Here is a 26972-nt window from a genome sequence, read left to right on the forward strand (position 1 = left end):
CCCAGCGAGAGCTCAATGCGGCATGTATGCACACAAATGATAAGTATTTAGCTTAAATTAGGAAGCTAGAGTCTTACAGAAATGAGAATCTGTGCTCTACGCCCCTTCCTACGATCTTCTCCTCATCCGTGACAGGTCAGCTCTTTGCGAGGGGGCTCAAGCCTGCAGCTAGACTTGGAGGGATGCTGCTTGGCATGGAGGAGACCCATCCTGTGGACTCGGAGCTCTGGCCATTGGATTGGGGAAGGAGTCACAGAAACGGGCCATCCCAGGAAGGTGGCTCTGAGTGTCGGTGGGGGAAGGACCATGGTAGGTGAGAACACTCCTAGGGTCACCTGGTGCCAGGGGACACCAAGTGTGGCCCCGCCTGGGGCAGCCTGCGTGAGCTCCTGAGGTGTCCTTCTCAGGAGCAGAGCTCTCGCCTAGTAAACTCAAGGACCTGTATGGGTGGGATGAAGGGCGGGAGTCCAGATCTTGGGCTAGGGAGATGGTTCAATTGGTAAATGGCTTTGAAAGCAAAAGGATTTAAGTTCAGTTTCCAGAACCGAAGGACAGCTGGCCATGGTGTCACACACACTCTTGTGTCCTGTATCCACGCAGGTGGATACTTGGATCTCAACGGCCGGCCAGCCTAGACTACAGGGTAAATTTCAAGCCAGTGAGAGACCTTGTCTCACGAGGTGGGGCAGGGGAGATGACTCAGTGGGTAGAGGCCACTGCGCCAAGCCTGACGACCCGAGTTTGATCCCTGAGACCCACGAAGTGGAAGGCAAAAAGAGATTCCTGCGGGTAGGTTGCTCTGTGATCTCCACTTGGGACCACGGTACTCAATCCACACCCCCACAGCCAACCAACCAATGCAAAACAGTCTTTTTAAAGGTGGACATATCTTGAGGAATATCAGAGGCTGACCTCTGGCCTCTACAAACACACACGCGTGTGCACCTGTATGCACGAAAGCACACCACAAAACACCCCCACACCACCACCCAAACAGCCCTGTTTTCCAGACTCGGTGTCGCCAAACTTCTCAGCTGCCCAGGTCTTCGCCACATCTTTCCTGGCCTGTCACAAACACTGCCTTGGCAGAGCGCATTCATTCATGGATTTGCAGCTAACTCTGCACATCCCCACGCAGACTCCGGTGCCCAGGGCGACCCCGATCTCCATTTTGCACGGCTGCACAAATTGCGCGTTACCTGAACACACGCTCAGGTCCCTCCGCTCGCTTGGGCCCTCGCTCTGGGATCGCGCGCCCCCCAGGGGACTCAGGTGGCGGAGGAGTCCCCGGTGCCAGGGTGCTACGCCTCCCCTCAGGCCCCGCCCCTCCTCGCTCCGGGCGGCCGACGACGGGAGGGGGCGTGCCGCGTAGGCCACGCCCGCTGCGTGCAGCCAGCCCGCTGATTGGTCCTCCCCCGCGGCCCGCTCCCGCCCTCCGCACGAGGCACGGGGAGGGGTGAATGGCGGGGAGGAGCGCTCTGCGCCCCGGCGCTCCCCTCCCTGTCCTGGCACCGGCTTGCCAGCCGCGCCGCCGCTCGCGCTGCCCCCGGGAGGGGACCCGAGGCGCGCGGATCCCTCCCCGCCAGGCCTCCCACGTCGCCGACCCGCGATGGCCAAGCGCAGCTCGTTGTCCATCCGAATCGTAGAAGGGAAAAACCTGCCTGCCAAGGACCTGTGAGTAGCGGGGCAGGGGTGCTACCCCAACTTGGCCGGGCTTCTCTTTCATGCACCTGCCTGACCTTCGCGGGGGTCCCCACGGGGAGAGCGGCGGAGAGGGTGTGGCGCGTGCAGACACGGAGCGGGACTGGCTAGGGAGCTGGGGAAACCGGCCGTGGGTGCCCGACTGGGATGGAGGGGAGGCTGGAGACGGCAGGGAGTTGTCTGGATTCGGGAGAGGCGGTAAGCCGAGGTGCATACGGGCCCAGGGGTGGCTGGAAGGGGCGGGATGCCCCCCTTGAAAACCAGGGCCGTTTCCCGGTAGTTCGGGGGCCCGTAATAACCCCGAGTTGTCCGCCGGGCTTGCTTGCAGGGGAAGCAGGGAAGTGGGGGAGTCAGTCGGGGGGCCAGAGAGACAGGGTTTAGAATCGCCCTGGACTTTGCGGGAACCCATCCCTTCAGTTGCTCCCTGCAAGGCATTTCTCTTCGGTCCATTTTACAGAATAGAAAAAGCGAGGCCCGCAGACACGAAACGGTAGCTGAAGGTGTGGCAAAACAAGGTCTTGAATCTGGGGCTCCTAACCTGCCTTGCCGTGATTTATAAAGCGTCCTCTAGTCGCTGGCCAGATTTGGGGGGCTGCAGACACCCCTCTATCACACTGTTTCTCATGGGTTCCCGAGATCAACTGCAGGGCGCCTAGAATGTGCTTCGTGGCTTTCTTACGGGCAGCCTTAGACGATTCCTTGTTTGTTTGCAAAGCCTCAGTTTCCCTTTCTGAAATCCTAGTATCGGGGAGAAGTGGAAATCATAAAACTAAAGAGAGGGACGCGGCGGCAGAGGCCTAGGGTTCAAAGTCGGCCCCGGGTCCCCAGTGGGTTCCCGGCTGCAGAAAACAGAAGCCAGGAGCGGCGGAGGCGGGAGGGCATCCCTCCCGGGCGGGCAGACTCTCCCAGCACTCTCAGCGCCAGGAGCGGTTCCAGTTCAAGGCCCCCCTGGGCCTGAAGAGGCCAGCTCAGCAGTTGCCATGGCAATGGGGAGGGAGGCGGTGGCCGTCTCCAGGTGGGTTTCTGTGCGCGGAGGGAGGAGGGGCGCCAGTGGGAATTGGGTTTCTAGGATGGGGGATAGATGTTCTTCTGCAAAGGGCTCCACCCCCGGCCCCCCCGGTCCCCCGCCCCCCCCATGCCCTCCCCGCCCCCAGGCCCCCTCCCTTCCTTGGGCCCTGGTAAACCAGGTCATCTTGGCTTCCTCCGGCTGCTGGCGGCTGGGAGGGGCAGCCCCTTCCGTCTGTCACCTCCTCCCCATCCCTGCCAGCCGCTGGCTCTGGGGCCTGGCTCCAGCAGCTCTTGGGCTGTGCCTACCTGGGCCTCACCTCTCTGGGACTCTGGGGCAGGGTCTCCACCCCCAGGAGAGGGGCTACCCAGGCCTAGGGGTCCTAACTCTGGGATCTCTTTCCAGACCCGGCTTCCCAGCCTGCCCCACTCACCTCCCTAACACCCCTGGTCACCATTCCCCTGCTTGCTCCTGGTGGCTGGCTGAGTGCGCAGCTGTGACCTGAAAATCACCTCTGAGCTATCGCATAAATGCCAGCCCCACGTTTGTTCTCTTGATCAATTCTGCTTTTAAATGTTAGGGACACTCCGACATTCCTTTCCGGAAGACCCTCCCTTCCCAGAAAACTCCTATTCATCCTACAGTGCCTTTCTCAAACTTCCTATCTGAGGCTTTCCCTAGTGCCTTTGGGAAGGGTTCTTAGATCCTGCTCTTGCCCTTGGACATTTTGGTCACTGAGTAGAGGAGTCCAGAGGTTGCCAGTCCCTGACAGGTGTGAGGGCAGAGACTCTGTCTGTCTCTCTGTCTCTGCATTCCCTGTACCATGGGGACATGCATACCTCAGCACGTATCTCAGGCTGGTCTCAAACTCACCATCCTGCCTCTGCTTCCCAAGGCACGTGACAGCCTATGAGTGCCACCACACCTGCCACCCCTCTGTGAGTGGGTCTAGAGTGGGTCTAGTCTTCAGCTGCCATGGTGAGGAGGGCTCTGATCCTCTCTCTCTCTCTCTCTCTCTCTCTCTCTCTCTCTCTCTCTCTCTCTCTGCCTGCCCGTCCCCTACTACCTTCCATTCCTGGGCACCTGGGTCAGGGGGCAAAAAGCTGAGTCCTGTGTGGAACAGTGCCTACACCCTGTGGCCCTGGGGACAAGCCTCCGGCTATTTCAGGGTTTGCCCCCTCCTTCCTCTTCCACGGTCTCGAAACTGCCAAGGCCCTAAATATAGAGGCCTACAGGTCGCCAGGCTGGGCCAGTGGCCACTGGCCTGGGGAAGGAATGGTGGAAGAAGACGGCCCTTCCACAGGCTCACGAGGATGGGGAGTACTGTCAGGCCACAGGTGCCTGCTCCTCAAAGACGGCTTCACGTTGGATGTCCATTCACTCTTGACACTGCCTCCTTCTGGTCCATTCTCCAGTGGTCACCGCTGTAGGTTTGCCTGCCGTTGTTCCAGCCTATAAACATCCATCCATCCATCCATCCATTCATTCATTCATTCATTCATTCAGGTATTCACCCATTCATTCAGCTAAGCAGCACTGGGGTTGCAGCAAAACACTAAGCAACTCGTGAACTAGGAAGCACCAGCAGGGCAGAGGGAACCCTCCGGTGGGCCCAGAAAGAAGCTGGGCTCTCTCTGTGGCTGGTGCCTGTTACCCAGGTGCTCAGGAGGCTGAGGCAGGAGGATCAAGAGCCTGAGACCAGGCCGGGTTACAGAGCCAGAAGCAGTCTCAAAAAATAAAACAATAAAAAGACAGCCCCAGGGTTTAGAATGCTACTCTCTTACAGAGGACCTGAGTTCGGCGCCCAGCACCCATCTGGGGCGTGTAACTCCAGCTCCAGGGACCCAGCATCCTCTTCTGGATTCCACTGGCACTTGTACTCATGTGTGCACAGACACCCCCCACACACACATTAAAAAAACACCATGTCACCTTCGTGGGCACTGATCTTCATGCACTTAGGACCTGATTGCTTGAGACCTGGAATCCTACAGCTTTGGGAATCAGGGTGCTGGAGGGTAGACTCACTGGAGGAGAGAGTACTTGTGTGATCTCAGGGACCACCAGTGAAGTGCCACCAATATCTATGGCCTTGTGTGCACCAGCCTTATGATGTCTCAGACTCAGGGAAGCTAACCCGTGAGAGTTGATGCCACACTTCCCATTTTCCAGAAGCCAAACAGTCTGAGCAGATGCTTCCTGTTTTGTTTTGGGGTTTTGGTTTCTTTGGGGGGCTTTCGGCCCCAGTGGCATTCCCTGCCTGAAGGGCACCTGTAGACAGCTGGGAAGTTGTGATTGGGAATATAGCTTAGAGCTCGAAGGCAGGCCTAGAATGCCCCAGTGAGGGTCTCTGAGGAGGTGGCTCATCAGTAAGGCCCTGGCCTAGAATGCCCCAGCGAGGGGCTGAGGGCGTGGCTGAGCAGCAAGATTAGAATCTCCAATGACAGACAGCCATAGAGTCCTCGCCTCACATTCAGGAGAGCCTGGCTTCATCCCCAGTATCTGAAAATAAACAAATAAAATAAATTGGGAAGTAGAATTGCATTTCCCCCAGCTTCTACTAGGGGAATGCACTTCCACTAAGTGCATGTAAGTGTACTTCCTTTTTATGAACGACAAACCCCAGGGGTGCGCTGCACACACCGCCTGTCTGCCCACCACCCTCATAGTCTCATGAGCTCCACAGTATAGATACGCACAACCCTGGGTTAGCCTTCTCCAGCCCCCTCGCTGAGGGCCACTCACTCCTCACTCACTGCTCACTGCTCATTCACGCACTCCTTATACACACTCCTCACTCACACATTCACACACTCACTCACACACTCACTCACTCCTCACTCACTGCTCACTGCTCATTCACGCACTCCTTACACACACTCCTCACTCACACATTCACACACTCACTCACACACTCACTCCTCACTCACTCACTCACTCAGTGAATAAACACTTGGCCCCTGTCTTGTCCTGTGCTGAGCAACATCGCGATGCTCGCCCACACTAGCTCGCAGCCCTGTAGGGAGGCAGGTGACGGAAAGGTGCACTCTTGCCCGGCTGGGGTGGGGAAGATGGAAGTGTAGTAGGAGCCAGATCCCGGAGGACCCCCTATTGCGTCTCCGGGGCGGGAGAGGGTTTTACCGGAGGAGGCTGCCTCGTGCAGCAGGGTCAGCCCTTGGTGTGGCGGTGGGAGGTGCTGAGAGATGCCTTTGTTGCTAAGACTGTGTTGGCGCTTAGCCGAGGCGTGGGGAAGGAGCAGTGCGTGGCCGCCCCATCGTGGACCGGGAAGCCCTTGGGTCCCTCCTCATCCCCTTCCCAGGTCTCCAGTGCCTTCTCGGGATGCAGAAGGAGGGGCGCTGCCTGGGAGAAGCCCTTGCCCATCTTCCCCACCCCCGCCGCCCACTCCCCTCCCCGAAATAAGCTTCCAGAGCCAAAGCTGCCTAAGCCCCGCCCCTAGAAAGTTTCCCACAGGCCCCGCCCCCAGCAGGCCTCCCACCAGCCCCACCCGCGGAAAGCTTCCCTCTTTGGGTCCTGCTTAGAAGCTCTCCCTAAGTCCCACCGCCTACGTCCTCACAAGCCCCGCCCAGGTCCTAGATTTTCACAAAGCCCCGCCCCTATCCCCGCCCCCGCGGTGGTTCCTCATTCACCGGGCTCGTCCCCCTCAGCCCCTCCTCCAGGCCTCTCGTCAGCCCCGCCCTCCAGCCCTCCAGCCCTCCCTCCAGCCAGGGTTCCATCCCAGTGCTCTGTCCCCAGCACCTTCTCTGCCCCCACCCCAGGCCCCTCCCGAACTTGTTCCAGCCCCGCCCATAAGCCCCGCCTCCGGCAACTTTTCCGCCCTAGGCCCCACCCCGTCAGTGTCCCTAGCCCCGCCCCCAGGCAAGGGTCCCGCCCTAGTCCTCCCCCACCCCCAGGCCTCCCAGCCAACCCGGCCCCTTGCCCTTCTGTCTTGCAGCTCAGGCAGCAGCGACCCCTACTGCATCGTGAAGGTGGACAATGAGCCCATCATCAGGTACTCCTTGAACCCAGGGTGGCTGACCGCCCTCCGCCAGCCACCTGCTCCTCCCGGAGGACAGGGGTGAAGGTTGGGAGGCCCTAATCCCTCTGGGACTCCTTCCTGTACTGCCTCTGAGCGGAGAAAGGCCCGCCTGTGACTCAAAGGCTGTCCGTATCGGCTGCCCCGTGGGCAAGCAACTGCCGTCTGCCCGGCTCCATCTTTGCAAACCCATAGTGATGACAGCCCTGTCTCCGCTGTCTCCTCGCTAACCCTTCATCAGCCCTGGGAAATCGTTACGATGGATAGTGTGTCGTTGCTCCCCACAAGGCTCGGGCTAGGCAGCTTGCCCGGGGCCTCACACCCGAGGATCTGGGAAGTCAAGTCTGGCTTACCCCAGAACTTTGTTGTACTCTCCTCGAGAGACTCTCTCACAAGATCATTCCTAATAAATCCGTTCTTCAGCCCAGAAGGGTCCCTTCTTCTGGGTGCCCTCCCCACCCTGATTTGTTTTTAAACGTTGACATTCACTCATTTATTGTTTCTTTTTTTGTTTTTTCGAGACAGGGTTTCTCTGTATTGTTTTGGAGGCTGTCCTGGAACTCGCTTTGTAGACCAGGCTGGCCTCGAACTCACAGAGATCCACCTGCCTCTGCCTCCCAAGTGCTGGGATTAAAGGCGTGCGCCACCAACGCCCGGCTCCATTTATTGTTTCTTTATTTATCGATGAGGGGAGAATGCACCACGGCTTGTCGTTGGAGGTCACAGAGCAATTTGCGGCTCTCTTTCCACCATGTGTGTCCCAGGCTGTCAGGCTGGGCAGCAGGCTCTGTCACCCAATGAGCTAGCTCTCTGACTGCAACACCATGGACTGGTGTTTGCTGTCCTGTCCTGTCCCCCACCCAGACGCCAGCCTCTAGCGTCCGTGACCAGAGCTACGGGGTTGCAAGGCACACCTGGACAGGTGCAGCCATTGCTGACGCCTTGTCCCAGTTGGCAAGCTAAGCCTAAACTCTGGCTTCCTTTAAACCGTGGGCAGCACACAGGGGAAGGGACTTGGCGGTTCTAATTGTCCCCTACAGACAGAGAAGCAAACAGCATGGTGTCCCCATGACCTACCTGAGAAGCAGTTGGGAAGGGGCTTCCCCTTGAGCATCTACCTGGGCCACTGGTGACCTCAGCTCCATGTGCCCTATTGAACCCCAAGGGTTGACTGACGGGGATGGCTGCGCCACCCCTGCCCTACTACTCAGGACCAGCTGCGGTCAACTGCGGGGTCAGTCTCCCACATTACAGCAATAGCTCACACCCCATCCAGGGTGGACCGGAAGCCACAACCAGACAGGCAGGAAACATCCCACGCCCAGCCAGTGTGATTACCGGGTACCAGATGCCATGAAGGTGGGGGGGGGGGGCGGGTCGGATGTTGAGCGGTTTTCTCCTGTAGGACGGCCACTGTGTGGAAGACCCTGTGCCCCTTCTGGGGTGAGGAGTACCAGGTGCATTTACCCCCCACGTTCCATGCGGTGGCCTTCTATGTCATGGATGAGGACGCTCTCAGGTGAGTCCGCCCTGCTCTGCAGCTGGACCAGGGTCTTTGAATCCTCTTTGCACCGGGGTGTCCAGAGGGCAGGGTTGAGCGTGCATGGACTCGCCGCACACGTATGCACGTGCACTGTGACGTGAGCCATGATGTGAGCTCCCAGATGGCGTGAGCTTGTTGTGTTTTAGGTCTCATGTGCAGAAACACCATGTACCACGGGGTTACCCACAGAGAGCCTGCACAGGGGTCCTGTGTCCTGCAGTGGCCTCCTGGAGGGTGGGAGCTGAGCTTGGAGGGCTGGGTTTGCTGGGCTCCAGGCAAGCTGGTTCCCTAGCTCAACCCTGACTCTCTGTCCACTCCCAGTCGGGACGATGTTATTGGGAAGGTCTGCCTCACGAGGGACACGCTAGCCTCTCACCCGAAAGGTAAGATGCCCCACATGTCCAGTGGTCTACTTAACACCTGGTTCCTGCCATGCAGGGTAACTCCTGTTCTCCACTGAGTCCCAAACCGCAAGGGGATTGGCCTGACGCCGGTCCAGACTCAGGGCCCCTTGGATTATTTCTGGAGTGCACACCGTTTTTGGAGGTTTCGACCCTGCCCTGGTCTCGCTGTGTAACCTCAGACACATCTTGGCCTCTCTGGGCTTTTCAGAGGGCTGAGCCCAGGAGCTCTCGGTGTTCGAATTCTGCCAGCTGAGCCTCTGACTTGTCTCATGGCTTCCTGGGGCACACACCTGTTCCTGTCTGTGAGGCTGGGGGTGGGGATGCGGGGGCGGCAGGCTCTGCTGACTCACGGAGCCTCCTGGCGCGGCTAGCCCAGGCCAGAGGCCTCTCTCCAGGCAGCCTCGGCTGGCCAGGTGCTCCTGGGGCGTTTCCTTGCTATTGGGTCCCTTGTAGCTCCCGCAGGTTATCACTCCAGCAGCCTGGAGGGAGCCACTGTTCCCGTGTTTTAAGGTGGGGAAGCTGAGGATAGGGTGGACAGTTCCACAACCAGTGGGGGGTCGGGAGCCTCTAACCAAAGCCCAGACTGATAGGGGCCGCTGACTTAAATTCCCATCTCAAAAATGAGTGTGGCGGGTGTGTGCCTGTAACCCTGGCGTTGGGGAGGCGGAGGCAGGAGCATCAGGAGTGTGAGGTCACCCTCAGATACAAAGTGTGAGTGAGACCAGCCTAGGCTGCATGGGACCCTGCTTCATAATGAAAACGTGGAGGACCAGGAGTTGGCTTAGTGAGGAAGAGCATTTGCTGGGAAAGCAGGAGGACCTGAGTTCAAATCCTCAGGAACCAAGTAAAAACCAGGCATGGCTGCTTGCGCCTGAAACCCCAGCGTTGTCAGGGGAAGACCCAAGAGTACACAGGCCGGCCAGCCCAGCGGAAATGGGGGGCTTCAGGCTGAGTAGGGGGCTCTGTCTCCGAGCATGAGATAGAGGGAGATACCCAACATTCACCCCTGGCCCCTCGTGCTCAGAAAAGCACAGCCCCACACAACACCTATAAGTAAACATTGCCCTACTTCCGACCACCGCTCAGCTCCTGGGCCTCAGTTTCTCCATCTGCCGGGAATATTCAGAGGACTTAGAGGGGTAATGGAGGAGCTTGGGGTGTCAGGTGGGGTGGAGGGGTGGACCCCGTCCTTGGCTGACATGCAACCCTGCAGGATTCAGCGGCTGGGCCCCCCTGACTGAAGTGGACCCCAATGAGGAGGTGCAGGGCGAGATCCACCTGCGCCTGGAGGTGGCGCCAGGGACCCATGGCAAGCGGTTGCGCTGCTCCGTGCTTGAGGCCAGGTGAGACGGGCTGAGGGCGGGGTGTGGGCGGAGATTGTGGTTGTAGAAGCCCAGCCTCCTCTGCCTCCTCCCACCGAAGCCTGCGCTCAGGGGAGAGATGGCCTGATTGTCCAGCAGGGGTCACAGGTTGTCCGCACCCTTGTGTGCTCAGACACGAGTGTCCCAGTGCTAGGCCTGGGCTTCTGTATCCAACCCAGGTGTAAACGGTGTGTGTTCATATGTGTGTGTGCGTGCGTGGTGTGTGTGGCGTGTCTCTGTGTGTGTGGTATGTGTGTGTGTGGTGGTGTGTGTGTGTGTGGTGTGTGTGTTCATATGTGTGTGTGCAGTGTGTGTGGCGTGTCTCTGTGTGCGTGGTATGTGTGTGTGTGTGGTGGTGTGTGTGTGTGTGGTGTGTGTGTTCATATGTGTGTGTGTGGTGTGTGTGGTGTGTGTGTGTGGCGTGTCTGTGTGTGTGTGTGTGTTCATGGTCTGTCATGGGGCACAAGGGAAAAACTTGGTATGTCCAGACAGGGTGTGGCGATGGGACAATGGCTTGAATGGCTGTGTGAGCCTGAGTCACCTGTGACAGGGCTAACCCCCAGCCCTAGGGTATTTTTAACTTCTGTCCCCACTCCTGTCTGGGCCTGGCTGTGACTCACCTCACGGACACTCCAGGAGAAGTGCCTTCCCTACTGTCCCTTCTGGCTCCAGCTTCCTCCTTGTTGCTCGTGTGTGTGAGTGTGTGTGTGTGAGAGAGAGAGAGTGTGTGTGTGAAAGAGTGTGTGTGAGAGAGTGTGTGTGAGAGTGTGTGTGTGAGAGTGTGTGTGTGAGAGAGAGTGTGTGTGTGTGAGAGTGTGTGTGAGAGAGAGGGTGTGTGTGTGAAAGAGAGAGTGTGTGGGTGAAAGTGTGTGTGAGAGTGTGTGTGAGAGAGTGTGTGTGAGAGAGTGTGTGTGAGAGTGTGTGAGAGAGTGTGTGTGAGAGAGTGTGTGTGAGAGAGTGTGTGTGAGAGTGTGTGTGAGAGAGTGTGTGTGAGAGAGTGTGTGTGTGTGAGAGAGTGTGTGTGTGAAAGAGAGTGTGTGTGAGAGAGTGTGTGTGAGAGAGTGTGTGTGAGAGAGAGAGTGTGTGTGTGAGAGTGTGTGTGAGAGAGAGGGTGTGTGTGTGAAAGAGAGAGTGTGTGGGTGAAAGTGTGTGTGAGAGTGTGTGTGAGAGAGTGTGTGTGTGAGAGAGTGTGTGTGAGAGTGTGTGTGAGAGAGTGTGTGTGAGAGAGTGTGTGAGAGAGTGTGTGTGAGAGAGTGTGTGTGAGAGAGTGTGTGTGAGAGAGTGTGTGTGAGAGAGTGTGTGTGTGTGTGAGAGAGTGTGTGTGAGAGAGTGTGTGTGTGTGAGTGTGTGTGTGTGTGAGAGAGTGTGTGTGAGAGAATGTGTGTGTGTGTGAGAGAGTGTGTGTGAGAGAGAGCAGTAATCCCGTGTCCCCATCTCACCCCCAGGGACCTAGCCCCAAAGGATCGGAATGGTGCATCTGACCCTTTTGTCCGAGTGCACTACAATGGCCGGACACGGGAGACCTCGGTGAGGACACTAGGGGTGGGCGGTGACTGAAGGGGAGGAGTGGGGCACGTGGAAACTCTGGAACAGCTTCCCGGTCTAGATTTCCGGAGTTCTGTGAGCATCATCATGGAGGTGGCAGCCTAAGGGATCCTGCCCAGAGCTGGGCTCTCCGCGAAGTCTCTGATTTGTCATGTGACTTTAGACAGTCCACGTCCACTCTGGACCTCAGTTTCCCCCTTGGTGGAGTGTGTGGTGTCTTATGAAGTAGTTCTTCAATCCAGGGGACTGAATCCTAGACTCACATACTAGGCAGATGCTCTTCTACTGAGCCACACCCCAGCCCTTTCTTCATAAGGTGGGGCACCTTAGCGGGGACTCAAACATTGGTCTCACATTAGCAGTGAGGACGGGGATGTCACCTGCAATTGCTATTTTCCTTATTCATAAATTTAAGGCATTCATTTTTTTTTTTTTTTTGGTTTTTCGAGACAGGGTTTCTCTGTGGCTTTGGAGGCTGTCCTGGAACTAGCTCTTGTAGACCAGGCTGGCCTTGAACTCACAGAGATCCGCCTGCCTCTGCCTCCCAAGTGCTGGGATTAAAGGCCTGCGCCACCAATGCCCAGCTCATTTTTATTTTTATTTTATTTATTTATTTTTTTATTTTTTATTTTTTTGGTTTTTCGAGACAGGGTTTCTCTGTGGCTTTGGAGGCTGTCCTGGAACTCGCTTGGTAGTCCAGGCTGGTCTCGAACTCACAGAGATCCGCCTGCGTCTGCCTCCCGAGTGCTGGGATTAAAGGCGTGCGCCACCAACGCCCGGCTATTTTTATTTTATATTTTGTTTTTTTTTTTCCGAAACAGGGTTTCCCTGTGTAGCTTTCGAGTCTACCCTGGAACTCACTGGTCTCAAACTCACAGAGATCCTTCTGCCTCTGCCTCCCAAGTGCTGGGATTAAAGGTGTGTGCCACCACTGCCTGGCATCATTTTTGTTTTTGAAGCAAGAGCCTCACTAAGTTGCCCAGGCTGGCCTTGGACTTTCTGTCTTCTTGCCTCCTGAGTAGCTGGAGTGCCTGACAGGATTGCTCCGCCACTCCTGGTTGGGCCTGGAAGCATTTACCAGCCCAGAGCCAGGGGAGGTGTGTAGGGCAGGGCTACCTGCTCTGGGGAGCCCTGTGAACCGAGTCCACTGTCCCTTTCGGAGCAGGTGGTGAAGAAATCCTGCTACCCACGCTGGAACGAGACATTTGAATTTGATCTGGAGGAGGAAGCTGCAGAAGCGCTGTCCGTGGAGGCCTGGGACTGGGACCTTGTTAGCAGGAATGACTTTCTAGGCAAAGTAAGCACCACCCCACTCCCCCCTGCCCAGGTCACGCCCCTACCTGTCCAGGCCACACCCACTACCTGCCCAGGCCACACCCCACCTGCCCAGGCTACACTCTCCCACCTGCCCAGAATATACTCCCCCACCTGCCTAGGCCACACCCACTACCTGCCCAGGCCACACCCCACCTGCCCAGGCTACACTCTCCTACCTGCCCAGAATATACTCCCCCACCTGCCTAGGCCACACCCCTACCTGTCCAGGCCACACCCCTACCTGTCCAGGCCACACCCCACCTGCCCTGGCCGCACACACCCACCTTCCCCAGGTTACTCCCCCAACCTGCAACATTGGGTGTCCATTCCTGCCATGCCACCTGCTGTCGTAGGCTATAAACTTGGGATCCTCCAAGCCGGCAGCTCTGGTGCTCTGGGACCCTTTCAAGGTGCCCCTCTGCCCTAGAAGAACGGTGCTTGAAGCCAGGTCTAGCGATGCAAGCCTGCCATCCCAGGGATTTGAGAGGCTGGGACAAGACCTTCATTTCAAGGCCCCCCTGATCTCCAGAGTGAACTCAAGGCCAGCCTGGGCTACTTAGCCAGACCTGTCTCAAAATGAAAAGTAATTCCGGCATAGCAGCACTCCCAGCACTTGGGATTCTGAGGCAGGAGGAGTGCTGCAAATGGAAGCTACCCTGAGCTACATAGCAGGATGCAGTATGGAAAAAAATGAAATAACAAGCCAAGCTTGGTGGCCCATATCTGCAGTTCTACACTTGGGTGGTGTGGACAGGAGAATCAGCTAGTCGTTTTTTATTTTGTTTTGTTTTGTTTTGACCCTATCTAAAAAAAAAAAAAGAAAAGAAAAAAATGAGCCAGGTGTGGTAGCACACTCCTTTAATCCCAGCACGCAGGCGGCAGAGGTGGGCAGATCTCTGAGTTCGAGACCAGCCTGGTCTACAGAGTGAGTTCTAGGACAGCCAGGGCTACACAGAGAAACCTCTTTTTTTTTTTTTCTTCAAGATTTTTTTTTATTATAGACACAGCGTTCTGTCTGCTTGTATGCCTGAAGGTCAGAAGAAGGCACAGGTCTCATTACGGATGGTTGTGAGCCACCATGTGGTTGCTGGGAATTGAACTCAGGACCTCTGGAAGAGCAGTCAGTGCTCTTAACCTCTGAGCCATCTCTCCAGCCCGAGAAACCTCTCTTGAAAAATAAAAAACTAACCAAAAACAAAAGTAGATCTTCCCACTTCAAATTAAGCAGAAATCCCTTACAGATGTCACCTCTATTTTTGGGTTTTACTTAATTCCAGATGTAGTCAGGTTTACAACCAAGAATAGTCATGACAACAGTTATTGTTGGCTGATGGCATCGCCCAGTGGTAGAGCACCTGCCTAGAATCCTCTAGTGAGGGGGGTGTGGCTCAGGGGGAGAGCACGTCCCTGAGGCCTTGGGTTCTATCCCCAACTCCCTAAAAAGAAAAGAACAAAGATCCGTACGTGGCCAGGAGGTGACCTGAGCGTCCCAGCCCCGATCTGCCCTTTCCCCAGGTGGTGGTCAATGTCCAGAGACTGTGTTCAGCCCAGCAGGAAGAAGGCTGGTTCCGACTGCAGCCTGACCAGTCCAGAAGCCGGCGAGGCGAGTGAGTGCCACTCTGGGGCCTGGGGGGTGCGCTGAGACAGAGTGCCTGCAGGTGGTTGGCAGCTCGGGGTCCAAGAGGGCAGAGCTCAAGTGTGCTTCAGCGTCACCCATGACAGCCCCTTCCTCAGCCTCCTTGACTTCTGAGCGAGCGGTTAGGCACGGATCCCCTGTTTAGTATGTCCTGGCGCTTGCTATAAAAAGTCCTCAGACCCGTCTCCTTTAAAGGGCTCTCTTTCAGATCTCCAGTCCCTAGAGAGCCGTGGCTCTGAGCCCTCATCCCCCAAGAGTCTCTAAAAATACTTGTCACATGAAATGCAAGGCAGGGTTGGGGACGTACCAGTTGTGGAGTGCCTGCCCTGTAGGCACAAGGCTGTAGGTTTAACTTCCAGTACCACAAAGATAGAAAACAAACACCAGATCACCCTGTGCTGTCATGATGGCGAGCAGCGATCCCCTGACCCCCAAACATGCGTTGGGGCACGTGCAAGTGTGCAGACAAACGAGGTGCCTCGAGACAAGCAGAGCGACACACACTTGTAACCCCAGTGTTAGAGCTGGAGGACAGTTGGGTTCATAGAGCAAGGGCCCTATCTCAAAACTAAGTTTTTCTGAGAGAGGGTCTCATGTGGCCGGCCCTCTCTCTGTGAGTTCGAGGCCAGCCTGGTCTACAGAGCGAGTTCCAGGACAGCCAGAGCTACATAGTGAGACCCTGTGGAAAGAAAGGAAGGGAGGGAGAGAGGGAGGAGGGAGAGAGAGAAAAGAACAATGCAAACAAGGTATTCGCACTTAGGAAGCTGAGGCAGGAGGATGCAGAGTTCCAGGCTAGCCCGTATATACAAGGTCTGACCTTGTCTCAAAGGAGAAAGAAGATCAGGCAGTATTCAAGCCATACTGATACTAAAAATTCACTACTTTCACTTGGTGTCTTGTGTTTTTAATCTGTTCCGTCCTGTGGCCCATCTAGAAAATTCTTTGGCTTGTTTTTGTCTTGCTCACACCGATTTGGCTTGCCCAGCTTTGGATCCCTGAAGGAGGTCCCATATCCCTCATCTGTACCCATCTCAGGGCATGGGCAGATGGCCAGGGGTTGTCCAACAGAGGCATTTGCCTAGAAGCAGTCTAAGACAGTCTTGACGGCTGCACAGTGTGGCCTCCTCGGTGTCTAAGACAGTCTTGACAGCTGCACAGTGTGGCCTCCTCGGTGTCTAAGACAGTCTTGACGGCTGCACAGTGTGGCCTCCTCGGTGTACCTTACGGGGAGGGAGCGGGAGCCATGAAGAACATCAAGCCTTAGTCGGTGCCCTCTGCACGAAGAAGAGTCACAGAGTGAAATCTTGGTGGCTAGATTTACAGCGATGTGTTGCCTGAGTCTGAGTCTGTCTGGTAGGCTAAGCACTCGCGTCCTGGGTAAAGCGTACAGGTGACGTTGGTGGTGTTTAGGAGTTGATAGATTTGGAATATGAGCTTGGTCTACCCAAGTGGACTCCCATGGTCCACCGGAGTCAGGAGGCATGAAAGGACTAGGCTTTGAAGATGGATGGGTAATCAGACAAAAAAGTGTCTTCCAGACAGGGACAGAGAAAGGCAAAGCTGGAGGGGGGGCTTGCAGAGCAGCTGATGGGCATGGGCAAAGAGAATGCAAAGCTAATCTCAAAGGGAAAAAGCCTGAGCCTCCGCGAGTGGGTGTGGCCCAGGGAAACTGGGTCCCTGGTGGAGAGATCACAGACTGCCCATTCCAGGGGCAACCTGGGCTCCTTGCAGTTGGAGGTGCGGCTGCGGGATGAGACCGTGTTGCCTTCTGTCTGCTACCAGCCTCTCGTCCAACTGCTGTGCCAGGAGGTGAAGCCGGACAACCAGGTGAGGAGGCCCCAAGGGAAATGGAGCTTTAGTTGAACCCATTCTGCAGAACAACAATCTTTCCATGATTCTCTGGGGATCCCTGGTGGATTTGAACACTGCCTTTCTCCTGCTTTCTGCAGGGCCCAGGGCACCTGATTCCTGTCATCGAGGAGACAACTAGTGCCGAGTGTCGCCAGGAAGTGGCCACCACCCTGCTCAAGCTCTTCCTGGGGCAGGGGCTCGCCAAGGACTTTCTGGACCTGCTCTTCCGGCTGGAGCTGGGCCGAACCAGTGAGGCCTGAGAGGGTTTGCCCCAGGCAGGGTGGAGGAGGACTTGCCCCCTCCCTAAAAGGAACAGATAGTCCAGGTGGTGCAGGGGGGATTGCTGAGCAGTCCATTCACTGCGGGACCACTTAGAGACCCCGCCCCAGGGCTCACCCTCCCGCCCCCAAGGCCTTGTCCCAGCTCCATGCCCATGAGAACGTGTGCTTGCAGGTGAGGCCAACACCCTCTTCCGGAGCAATTCCCTGGCCTCCAAATCCATGGAGTCTTTTCTGAAGGTGAGGATGCACGGTCATTTTAGAGAATGAAGACCCTCAGGTCCACAGAGGGCAGTTCTGTCTGTGGCTAGGGCCCTTGAAGGCCAGAAATTCCCATCATCCATCTATCCATTCATCTTTACATGCGCTTGTTCATGCCTGCGTGAGGTACACGAGTCACTCTAAGTGCAAGGCTGAATCGGTACTGCTGTCAGACAGTACACAGGATGGTTAACTAGCGTGGCTTATGGTTGCCCCCAGGTGGCAGGGATGCGCTATCTGCATGGCATCCTGGGCCCCGTCATTGACAGGGTGTTCGAGGAGAAGAAGTACGTGGAGCTGGACCCCAGCAAAGTGGAAGTTAAGGATGTAGGGTGAGGCGGGGCAACCGCTGGGTGCATAATTGTGTGCAAGTGTTTATTGCCCCTTCTGTCTGGGTGCACCTGTCCTTTCTCTGTCCGACGTCCGAGGGAGCCCCTGCTACCACGTTTTCACAAGTGCTGACCAAGATCCCTCTATTGGTCAATTCCTGCCCATACAGGTGCTCTGGGCTGCACCGCCCACAGACGGAGGCTGAGGTGTTGGAGCAGAGCGCGCAGACGCTGCGTGCCCACGTGGTGGCGCTGCTGAGCGCCATATGCCGCTCAGTTCGAGCCTGTCCAGTAGTGGTTCGCGCCACTTTCCGGCAATTGTTCCGGCGTGTGCAGGAGCGCTTCCCGAGCGCCCAGTACCAGGTGCGACCCCTGTCTGCAGAGCCGAAGGCCGAGAGAGAAAGGGACTCCTGCACGATGTAGGCCTTGGAAGACAGACCAGTCTTCTAGACCAGTCTCTACTCTCTGCGCCCTTCCAGAATGTGCCATTCATCGCTGTCACTAGCTTCCTGTGCCTGCGCTTCTTCTCTCCTGCCATCATGTCGCCCAAGCTCTTCCATCTGCGAGAGCGGCATGCAGATGCCCGCACCAGCCGCACGCTGCTTCTACTGGCCAAGGTGTGGACGGGCACACTGGGGCGGGAAGGCCAGTTCGGTTGCAAAGCCCGTGCCGCACCAGTTGGCCGGTACCCGGTGGCACTGGAGTTCACAGTTGACAAAGCTTTCCCATGACCACCTCTTGAGAGCCCCATCCATACGTAAGGAGAGCCTACCTAGAGGAGCGGTATCTTCCAACGCAGGTTTTATCCCCGGGCGGGCCTGCATGTCTGCCCGCACCACAGCGTTCTGAAATTAGTATGGAACTTGCAGGGCCAGCATGATGGCTCAGTAGGTAAGGAGCTCGCTGCAGGCCTGATGTCCTGAGTTCCGTCCTTGGAGCTCACATGATGGAGGCAGAGAAGCAACTTCCACGAGTCATCAGCTGACTCCCCACATGCCCAGGCACTCCCAACAAACGCACAATGATAATAAAGCTAAGCAGATTTCCAGACGAAAGCAGAAAGGTTGGTTCCAAGGTACCAGGTGCCCAAGGTCTCAAAATGCCGTGGCCCATGCACCCATCATTCCCCCACAGGACCGTGGTAAGGCCCCTGCCTCCTCGGCTTCCACTTCCGCCGCTGGGTTGGACGAGCCGTTGTGTCTGTCTCCCCAAAGCTCTGTCGTTCTTGCCGTCACCCCTAGGTGGTGCAGAATGTAAGCAATATGGACGCGCCGATCTCCAGGGCCAAAGAGGCGTGGATGGAACCACTGCAGCCCACTGTGCGCCGGGGTGTCGTGCAGCTGAAGGACTTCATCACCAAGCTCGTGGACGTAGAAGAGAAGGAAGGCAAGGACTTACCCCAGTACTGCGCGCCCGGCCTGTGTGCAAGCTTCTCACTCGACCCCGCCCACTGCCCTGCCCTCCGGAACTGAGCCGTTCTCTCTTCCCACCCCGCCTTTTTGTTGGCCTCAAATCCACTGCCAACGGTAACCTTAAACCTATGATCCTCTTGCCTCTACCTCCCAAGCCGGGTGGTGCTGGGCATAGAACCCAGGGCCTTGACCAAGCCACGCCAACCCTCCCTGAATGGAGTTTTATCCCCAGCCCTTTTACCCATGGCCCCGCCCACTGCTAGTCACAGCCTCCGGTTTGCCTTTGCTCCTCCCCCAGTCCAGTCGGCCTTAACTCCTCCTCTAGCCCGCTCCTCGCCCCTCCCACTGTTTTGCCTGCTTTCAGAGCTGGATCTGCAGCGAGCGTGCAACTCGCAGGCGCCGCCTGTGAAGGAGGGGCCGCTGTTCATCCACAGGACCAAAGGCAAAGGTCCCCTTGCGTCCTCCTCGTTCAAGAAACTCTACTTCTCCCTCACCACTGAAGCCCTCAGTTTCGCCAAGACATCCAGCTCCAAGGTGGGAGAGGAGGGAGGCTGTCTAGGATGGTGCATGGTCGGAATCCCAGCAAGTGGGGGTGGATGCAGGGAGATCGGGAGTTCAAGATAAGCAAGCCCGGGCTACAGGACCCTGTCTTAAAGCAAGCAAGCAGGCCTGTAGTTCATTGGACAGAGTGCTTACAGGTAGGGTATTTTAGCATACCGCCCACTCTGCAGTCTTCGTGGATGCAAACCCTAAAAGCGGGTTTAACCTCCACACATGGGCCTTTGTCACCCAGAGAAGGGGGTGTCTCCACCCTTCTCGCAGCACCCCTTCCACTCCCGGTGCCCTCCTCCCAGGGCCTTGGCTCTAGCTGGGATCCTGGGGACGGGAGCCATCCAGAGTTGTTCAGATCCCTCCCTGTAAGCCCTAATGTCTCCTGCTGAAGGGGGTGTGGAGGGCAGAGAAGAAAGTAGAATACCCTTGCCTCGTCGGGTCCCCCCAGCCTCCTTTTTCTGGCTGCCCCAGAAAAGCGCCTTCATCAAGCTCGCCAGCATCCGGGCCGCGGAGAAGGTGGAGGAGAAGAGCTTTGGCAGCTCCCACGTCATGCAGGTCATCTATGCAGATGATGTCGGCCGGGCGCAGACTGTCTACCTGCAGTGCAAGGTGCAGCCTGTGGAGGGCGCTCTGGGGAGGGGATGGGTATGGGATGCGGACTAAGTCCCCGGCTCCCCCTGACGGCCACGTTAGGTACTACAGGCTGTGTGTATGTTGTCCTGGGGTCTCATGCCCATATGCACAGTCCATGTTTGCCTAAGGGCCTCCATATGTATGTGTGCGGCTACATGGATAGATAGCCAGGTCCCTGTGGCTCAGAGCTTGCTTTTTCCTTTTCTGGCCTGGATTTTTTTTTCTTTAATTTAAGACTTTCACTGTAGCTGGGCGTTGGTGGCGCATGCCTTTAATCCCAGCACTCGGGAGGCGGAGGCAGGCAGATCTCTGTGAGTTCGAGGCCAGCCTGGTCTACAAGAGCTAGTTCCAGGACAGCCTCCAAAGCCACAGAGGAACCCTGTCTCGAAAAACCAAAAAAAAAAAAAAAAAAAAAAAAAAAAAAAAGACTTTCACTGTAGGTCAGGCAAACCTGGAACTCCACGCCTTGGTTCCCAAGAGTTAATATTAATGTCAAGTGATATTCTGGGGGAATGGTTTGAGCAATAGATCACCCGCCTAGAGTCCCACATCAGCCATCAGTTGCAGGCTCCCCCCAGGCTCCCCGCAGGTTAATCTGTCGAGGCAGGCCCTCTGTGGCTTCCTAGTCCCAGACTGCTCTAGTTTGTATGCACCCAGTAGGGTGCCTGTAAGGGGCTAGGGAGGCGGCTGCCTGTGGGGAAGACGGCAGACTGCCCAGCCTGTCCCTGCAGTGTGTGAATGAGCTGAACCAGTGGCTGTCTGCGCTGCGTAAAGTGAGCACCAACAACCCTGGCCTCCTGGGATCGTACCACCCTGGCATCTTCCGCGGGGACAGATGGAGCTGCTGCCACCAGAAGGACAAGACAGGTGGGAGGGCTGGTCCCACGCAGGTCGTGGGCTGGGAGAGGGTTTCTCGAGACTCTCTGTGCCAGCCTGGCTGGAAAGTCACATGCCTTCCTAAGGCAAAGCTGCCCAGGGGAGGGAAGCCAGCCCTGAAGATGCTTTGGACACAGAAAGATCTGTGGCCGGGTAGTCTGGTAAGTGTTATGCAAAAGGTGTGGTGCATGGGAGTGAGTTTACTGGCTATTCTGACAAGGCCTGAAGAGATTCATAGTTTTTAATTAAGAATGTGTGTGTGTGTGTGTGTGTGTGTGTGTGTGTGTGTGTGTGTGAGTGCCACCTGTGTGAGAACGTCCCTGTAAGAGATCTGGAGAGTTTGTTGGGTCTCCTAGAACTGGAGTTATAGATGGTTGTGAGCCACCATGTGGTGTTGGGAATCAAACCCTGATTTCTCTGGAAGAGCAGCTCTTAACTGTGGAGCCATTGTCTCTCCAGCCCTCCTGAGTTGTGGTATAGTCATGTGACATGATGTCCATCAACTCTGGAAATTTCAAGACCTTCCCCACTCACAGAGTTAGTGGAAAACTTGGACCTTCTGTCCTCCAGGCCTCAGGCCCCAGACCTGGCATAGGAAAAGCCGTCCACACGAACACACTGGCTACACCCTGGCTTTGGATTGATGGCTCTTGTGGCCATCGAAGCCGTTCCCTCATTAAAGCTGATGTGGGGCTCCCTGTGGTTCCTGGGACAGCCAGAGACCCCACTTTACAGGGAAGGACCTGTGACTTAGAGTGTGTGGCAGGCATATGGGGTGTGTGTGTGTGTGCGTGTGTGTGTGCGTGTGTACACGGAACTCAGGCCCACATACGTGCTAGGTAAGCATTCTACCACCGAGCCACACCCCAGTCCTTCACTTGGGGGTTCTAGGCAACAGCTAAGTCCCGCCCACCGTCTACAAGTGAGGCTTACAGTCGCAGGTGAGCGGGCAAAGGTGGCGGCCGGCAAGGAGCAGGGTCAGTTCATCCGAATGCAGGAAGCAGCTCAGCCCCACCCTACCATGACCATGGAGTCCAGGGCAGCCTCCAGACAGACCTTCCAGAAAGCCACCAGCTCGCCTGACCTGAATGCCACAAAACACTCACATCCCGTAGTATATACCCCGTGGCCCAGCTGTTGAAGCCAGGATGGTCTGCCACAACCTTAAAAGTGGCTAGTGACAGGCAGGACAAGAGCCATTTTACCACCCCTAGGGACCCCTTCATCAATCCTTCTCTCCCTTCCAGCCTCAACGTTCCCCTTTCTGTGCTATCAGGAAGATGGGTATAGAATTTCCATTGTAACTCTGCCCTGTCTGTGCCCCCAGATCTGGGCTGTGACAAGACCCACTCTCGAGTGACCCTGCAGGAATGGAGTGACCCACTGGACCATGACCTCGAAGCTCAGCTCATCTACAGGCACCTGCTAGGTGTGGAGGCTGCACTTCGGTGAGGAGGCTCGTGGAGGGGAAGCTGCTTAGTCCAGGGAGTGTGGGGGCTGGAGGGCTGCAACCGGAGGAGCGCTAAGTAACTGCCTGTGCTTTGTTTCTCTTTTGCTTTGCTTGCCTTTGAGTCTGTGTTTCTTGTTCTGTGTGGGTGGGCGGGCACATGTGTGCAGGGGTCAAATGACAACCTTGGGCGTCATTCCTCAAGTGCTGTTCACTTTCTCATGTTCTTTTCTTTTAATTTTAATTTCTTTTGTTGTGTGTGCATTCTTTTTTTTGTTTTTTGTTTTTTGTTTTTTTTGGTTTTACGAGACAGGATATCTCTGTATTGTTTTGGAGGCTGTCAGTCCAGCCTGGCCTCGAACTCACAGAGATCCGCCTGCCTCTGCCTCCCGAGTGCTGGGATTAAAGGCGTGCGCCACCACCACCCGGCTTAATTTCTTTTAAGATATACTTTTATCCAAGTATGGCATGCATGCCTTTAATCCCAGCACTCGGGAGGCAGAGGCAGGAGGATTTCTATGAGTTGGAGGTCAACTTGGTCTTCATATCAAATTCTAGGCCAGCCAAGGCTTCACAGTGAGAACTTGTCTCAAACAAACAAAAAATATTTACTTTCATTTTCATGTGTGTATATCTCTGTATGTGCACATGTGTGCAGATTCCTGTGGAGGCCAGAAGAGGGCACCAGATCCCCTGGAGCTGGAGTTTCAGGTGATTCACCTGATAAGGGTGCTGGGAATACAACTCCGGCCCTCTGTAAGAGAAGTTCATGCTTATAACCACCGAGACTTCTCCCCTCCTGTGTTTGTAATGTTGTGAAGCTTCTCTGAATAGTCTTGAGCTCGCTGCTTAGACAAAATTGCCTCCCCAGCTCTGGAATTACAAGCATGCACTACCATGCCTGACTCTTTTACATGGATCAGACTAGGGTCCTTATGCTTGCAAGGCAAACATTTACAGAGCTATCTCCCTGGTCCTCAGGATCGATTTGAACTTGTGATCCTCTGTCTGGGTCTCTCAAGTAGCTGAAGTGACAGGCCTGTGTGATAACGTGTCCAGCTTCTGCATCATACACAGGGAGTTAGGACAGCTTTGTGGAGTCAGTTCTCACCTTCACTTTTTTTTGTTTGTTTGTTTTTTGTTTCTCGAGACAGGGTTTCTCTGTGGCTTTGGAGGCTGTCCTGGAACTCACTCTGTAGACCAGGCTGGCCTCGAACTCACAGAGATCCGCCTGCCTCTGCCTCCCGAGTGCTGGGTCGCCTTCCACTTTTATGTGGGTCTCGGATTGAACTTGGGTCCTTGGGCTTGTGCAGCAAGCTCCTTTTGTACCAGACTTTTCTTCTGGGCCACCTTTAGTTTTGAATGCTCTGCCTAGCTCAGGCATGTTTCTGGTTAGCTCTTTTGACTTAAGTTAATGTTTCTCTTTATGCCCCTTTTGCCCTGGGGCTTGTTACTCTCTTACTTCTGTATATCTTACTTTTACTGCTTCTCTTTGTCTGGCCGGCATCTTGTCCTGGGCATGTCCCTTGTTCTCTCCTCTTTCTCTCATTCTTCCCTTTTCTTTCCCAGCCTAGATTTCTCTTCCTACTCATCCTTTCTCTGCCTAGCTATTGGCTATTCAGCTCTTTATTAGACCAATCAGGTGCCTTAGGCAGACAAGGTGAAACAGATGCAACACATCTTTACATAGTCAAACACACATCCTTACATAAACAAATGCAGCATTGACAAATGTAACACACCTTTACACAGTTAAAGTAATGTTCCACATCATAAACATTGTAACACACCTTTACATGGTTAAAGTAATGTTCCACAGCGTAAACAAGGTAACACACGTTTACACAGTTAAAGTAATGTTCGGCAGCATAAATAATGTAACACACCTTTACACAGTTAAAGTAATGTTCCACAGCGTAAACAAGGTAACACACGTTTACACAGTTAAAGTAATGTTCGGCAGCATCCTCTACTTGCTGAGCTGTCTTGCTGGCCCTGCATTACTTTCTTGATGAGGCCAGGCATCCACCGCTGCCCCTCTGCATCATGAGTCATCTCCTATTAGGGTGCTAGGGGTCATGGCCACAACTGCTTCCTGTGCTAATTTGACCCCATCTCCCCATTTGCCTAGCCTTCTGGAGATGGCATCAGAACATTGGCCTTGCCTTCAGCTAGTCTGTGAGTTCCTGGGGTAGCTTGCTAACTAAGGTTTTTAGACTTGACTCTGAACCTTAGAAAATGCCAGGCTGCATGCTATGTAGGCTTTTGTTTTTGTTTTCCAAGACAGGCTTTCTCTGTGTAGCCCTGGCTGTCCTGGCACTTGCTCTATAGACCAGGATGGCCTCGAACTCAGAGATCCACCTGCTTCTGGGTGTGTGCCACCATGGCCAGGCTCCATGATGCTTTCTAAAACAACTTAGCAAAACAGGAAGTGTGGGCCCCCTCAGCTCTGAACCCCTGGGTGGGACAGTGAGGCCATCTTGGCTTCCTAGAGCCTTTTCCTGGGCCACACAAAAGGGGCTGCTTGTCTACAGCATACAGCATTCTGGACTCCAGGCAGGGAATTAAAAGATCCTTCTTGGTACTCCCTCAGAAACCTGGGCAGGGGCCGGGCGTTGGTGGCGCACACCTTTAATCCCAGCACTCGGGAGGCAGAGACGGCGGATCTTTGTGAGTTCGAGACCAGCCTGGTCTATAAGAGCTAGTTCCAGGACAGCCTCCAAAGCCACAGAGAAACCCTGTCTCGAAAAACCAAAAAAAAAAAAAAAAAAAAAAAAAAAAAAGAAACCTGGGCAGGGGAGAAGGCTCACCAGTTAAGTGTAGCGACCCGATGACTCTCAGCTGTCTGTGACTCCAGTCCCAGGAGGATATGACACTCTCTCCTGGCCTCTGAGGGTTCCCAGCATGCGTGTGGCACACAAACATGCACGTGCACGCAGACACTATACGCATATTTTATTTTTCTTTTAAGTTTTTGAGATTTTTTTTGTTGTTTTTTTTTTCGAGACAGGGTTTCTCTGTGGCTTTGGAAGCTGTCCTGGAACTAACTCTTGTAGACCAGGCTGGTCTTGAACTCACAAAGATCCGCCTGCCTCTGCCTCCCGAGTGCTGGGATTAAAGGCATGTGCCACCAACGCCCAGCTAAGTTTTTGAGATTTTATAAAAAACTGGGCATGGGCCGGGCAGAGCACACTTTTAATCCCAGCACTCTGTGACTTCAAGGCCAGCCTGGTCTACAGAGCGAGTGCCAGGACAGGCTCCAAAGCTACACGGAGAAACCCTATCTCGAAAAAACAAAAAAACAAAACAAAAAACTGGGCATGACGATGCTCGCCTCTAATCCCAGCATTTGGGAGGCAAAGACGTGTGGATCTTCAAGTTTAAGGTCAGCCTGGTTCTACAGAGCCAGTTCCAAGACAGCCAGAGCTACACAGAGAAACCTGTCTCAAAAACAAAACGAAACAAACAAAAAAGTCCTGAGCTGGGTACGGTGCTCATGCCTGTAATCCCAGAGGTGGAGGCAGGAGGGTGAGAAGTTCAGGGTTTTTCTCTGTTTATAGTGAGTTTAAGACCAGCCTGGGCCTCATAAGACTCTGTTTCAGAAACCAGAACAGCTACATGTGGTGGGTGGCACACGCTTTTCATCCCAGAACTCGACAGGTAGAGGGCATTCAAGTATGGTCTGCATAGTGAGACGCCGTATCAAAAGCGAAACCCACAAGAAACAAGGACAATGCAAAAACAGAAACATCAAAAAGACAAGGGAGTGTGGCGCCGAATGACAAGACTGGGCTCTGCCTTTGCAGCCCCACCCCTAGATTCCTCCCGCCACCTGCTGGCCCTGCAACGCCAGAGGGACATAGTTTGGCTTGGTTTGCCACTGGCCTTCTGGCCAGGCATGGTTCTCACACCTGGAGGCTGAGGCAGGAGGATGGCAATTTCAAGGTCAGGCTTGGCGGTATGGTGAGAGCAGCGTTGAAAGTGGGGGGAGTGGGGACTCTGGTGTTTGAGCGGTGGGATGACGGCTGGAAGGGGAAGCGTGGACCGAAAGCATCTGTCTGGATCCCGAGCGCCACCTCCAGGTCAGGGAGCACACGTGTCGTCTCTAGCCTTCCCAGCAGGTAAGTGTGGCTGCTGGCCCTCACTCCGCCTTCCTCTGCAGGGAGAAGCACCGGCTACTGAGTGGGGAAAGAGCAGCCGACGTCTCACCCACAGGCAGTGGTGGAGGTAGGTCCCTCCTATCTGCGACTCGAGTTTGGTGGCCTCAGCTGCCTCCAGGGGACACATGGGCGGAGGCTATCAGCCGTTGAAGCCCCTCCCTGGATGTCCCTGCATCTAGCTCCAGAGGACTCCCTGGCCCAGTTGCTTCTTGTGCTGCAAGACCTCCAAGAAGCCCACAGCTCCAGCCTGGCTGGCCCACCGCCCAGAGAGCCCCATCACCTGCTGGAGCTCCAGACGTGAGGTGTACACCGGACCCCTGACAGGCGTTTGGAGATCCCTGACACGGCGTCACAGTCACCTCTTCTGGGGAGGGCCATGGTCTTCTCCGTGTCTGAGGGACAATGGCAGCACCTGCTTCTCTGGGAGACCCAAGTGCTCATGTCGTCCCGCAGCCCAGGTTCTTCACCCAGGACAGACCCAACCCTAGGAAGCTTGCACCTGGAGACCCAGGTTGTCCACCATGCACTGCCTCCCTCCTGGCCCTCACGTCAGCCCTGCCGCTGCCTTACCCTCCGTGCCGGGTGTCATGGTGCTCTGCTGTCATTAATAAACCTGTGGTGAATCCA

At 55.4% G+C, this 26972-nt stretch overlaps 1 protein-coding gene across 3 annotated transcripts; it reads left to right on the forward strand.

The window, feature by feature from the left end:
• Positions 1 to 1488: 1488 nt before the first annotated feature.
• Rasa4b (RAS p21 protein activator 4B) lies at positions 1489 to 26972 on the forward strand. Of its 3 annotated transcripts, none has more exons than XM_040731239.1 (21): positions 1489 to 1674; positions 6660 to 6716; positions 8146 to 8259; positions 8605 to 8666; positions 9901 to 10030; positions 11494 to 11575; positions 12759 to 12890; positions 14426 to 14517; positions 16256 to 16373; positions 16496 to 16646; positions 16851 to 16915; positions 17156 to 17268; positions 17436 to 17628; positions 17745 to 17882; positions 18507 to 18651; positions 19042 to 19211; positions 19701 to 19838; positions 20594 to 20729; positions 22066 to 22186; positions 26348 to 26412; positions 26525 to 26972. In XM_040731239.1, the coding sequence occupies exons 1-21, from the start codon at positions 1610 to 1612 to the stop codon at positions 26644 to 26646; spliced, it is 2409 nt and encodes an 802-aa protein (XP_040587173.1). In that variant the 5' UTR covers positions 1489 to 1609; the 3' UTR covers positions 26647 to 26972. The 3 variants fall into 3 exon arrangements, with proteins under 3 accessions (XP_040587173.1, XP_040587172.1, XP_040587171.1); XM_040731238.1 differs by lacking the exon at positions 1489 to 1674 and adding an exon at positions 3981 to 4133 and having other exon boundaries at positions 17156 to 17223; XM_040731237.1 differs by lacking the exon at positions 1489 to 1674 and adding an exon at positions 3983 to 4133.

This window comes from Mesocricetus auratus, unplaced genomic scaffold (genome assembly GCF_017639785.1).
Source record: "Mesocricetus auratus isolate SY011 unplaced genomic scaffold, BCM_Maur_2.0 Super-Scaffold_100025, whole genome shotgun sequence".
Lineage (NCBI taxonomy): Eukaryota > Metazoa > Chordata > Mammalia > Rodentia > Cricetidae > Mesocricetus > Mesocricetus auratus.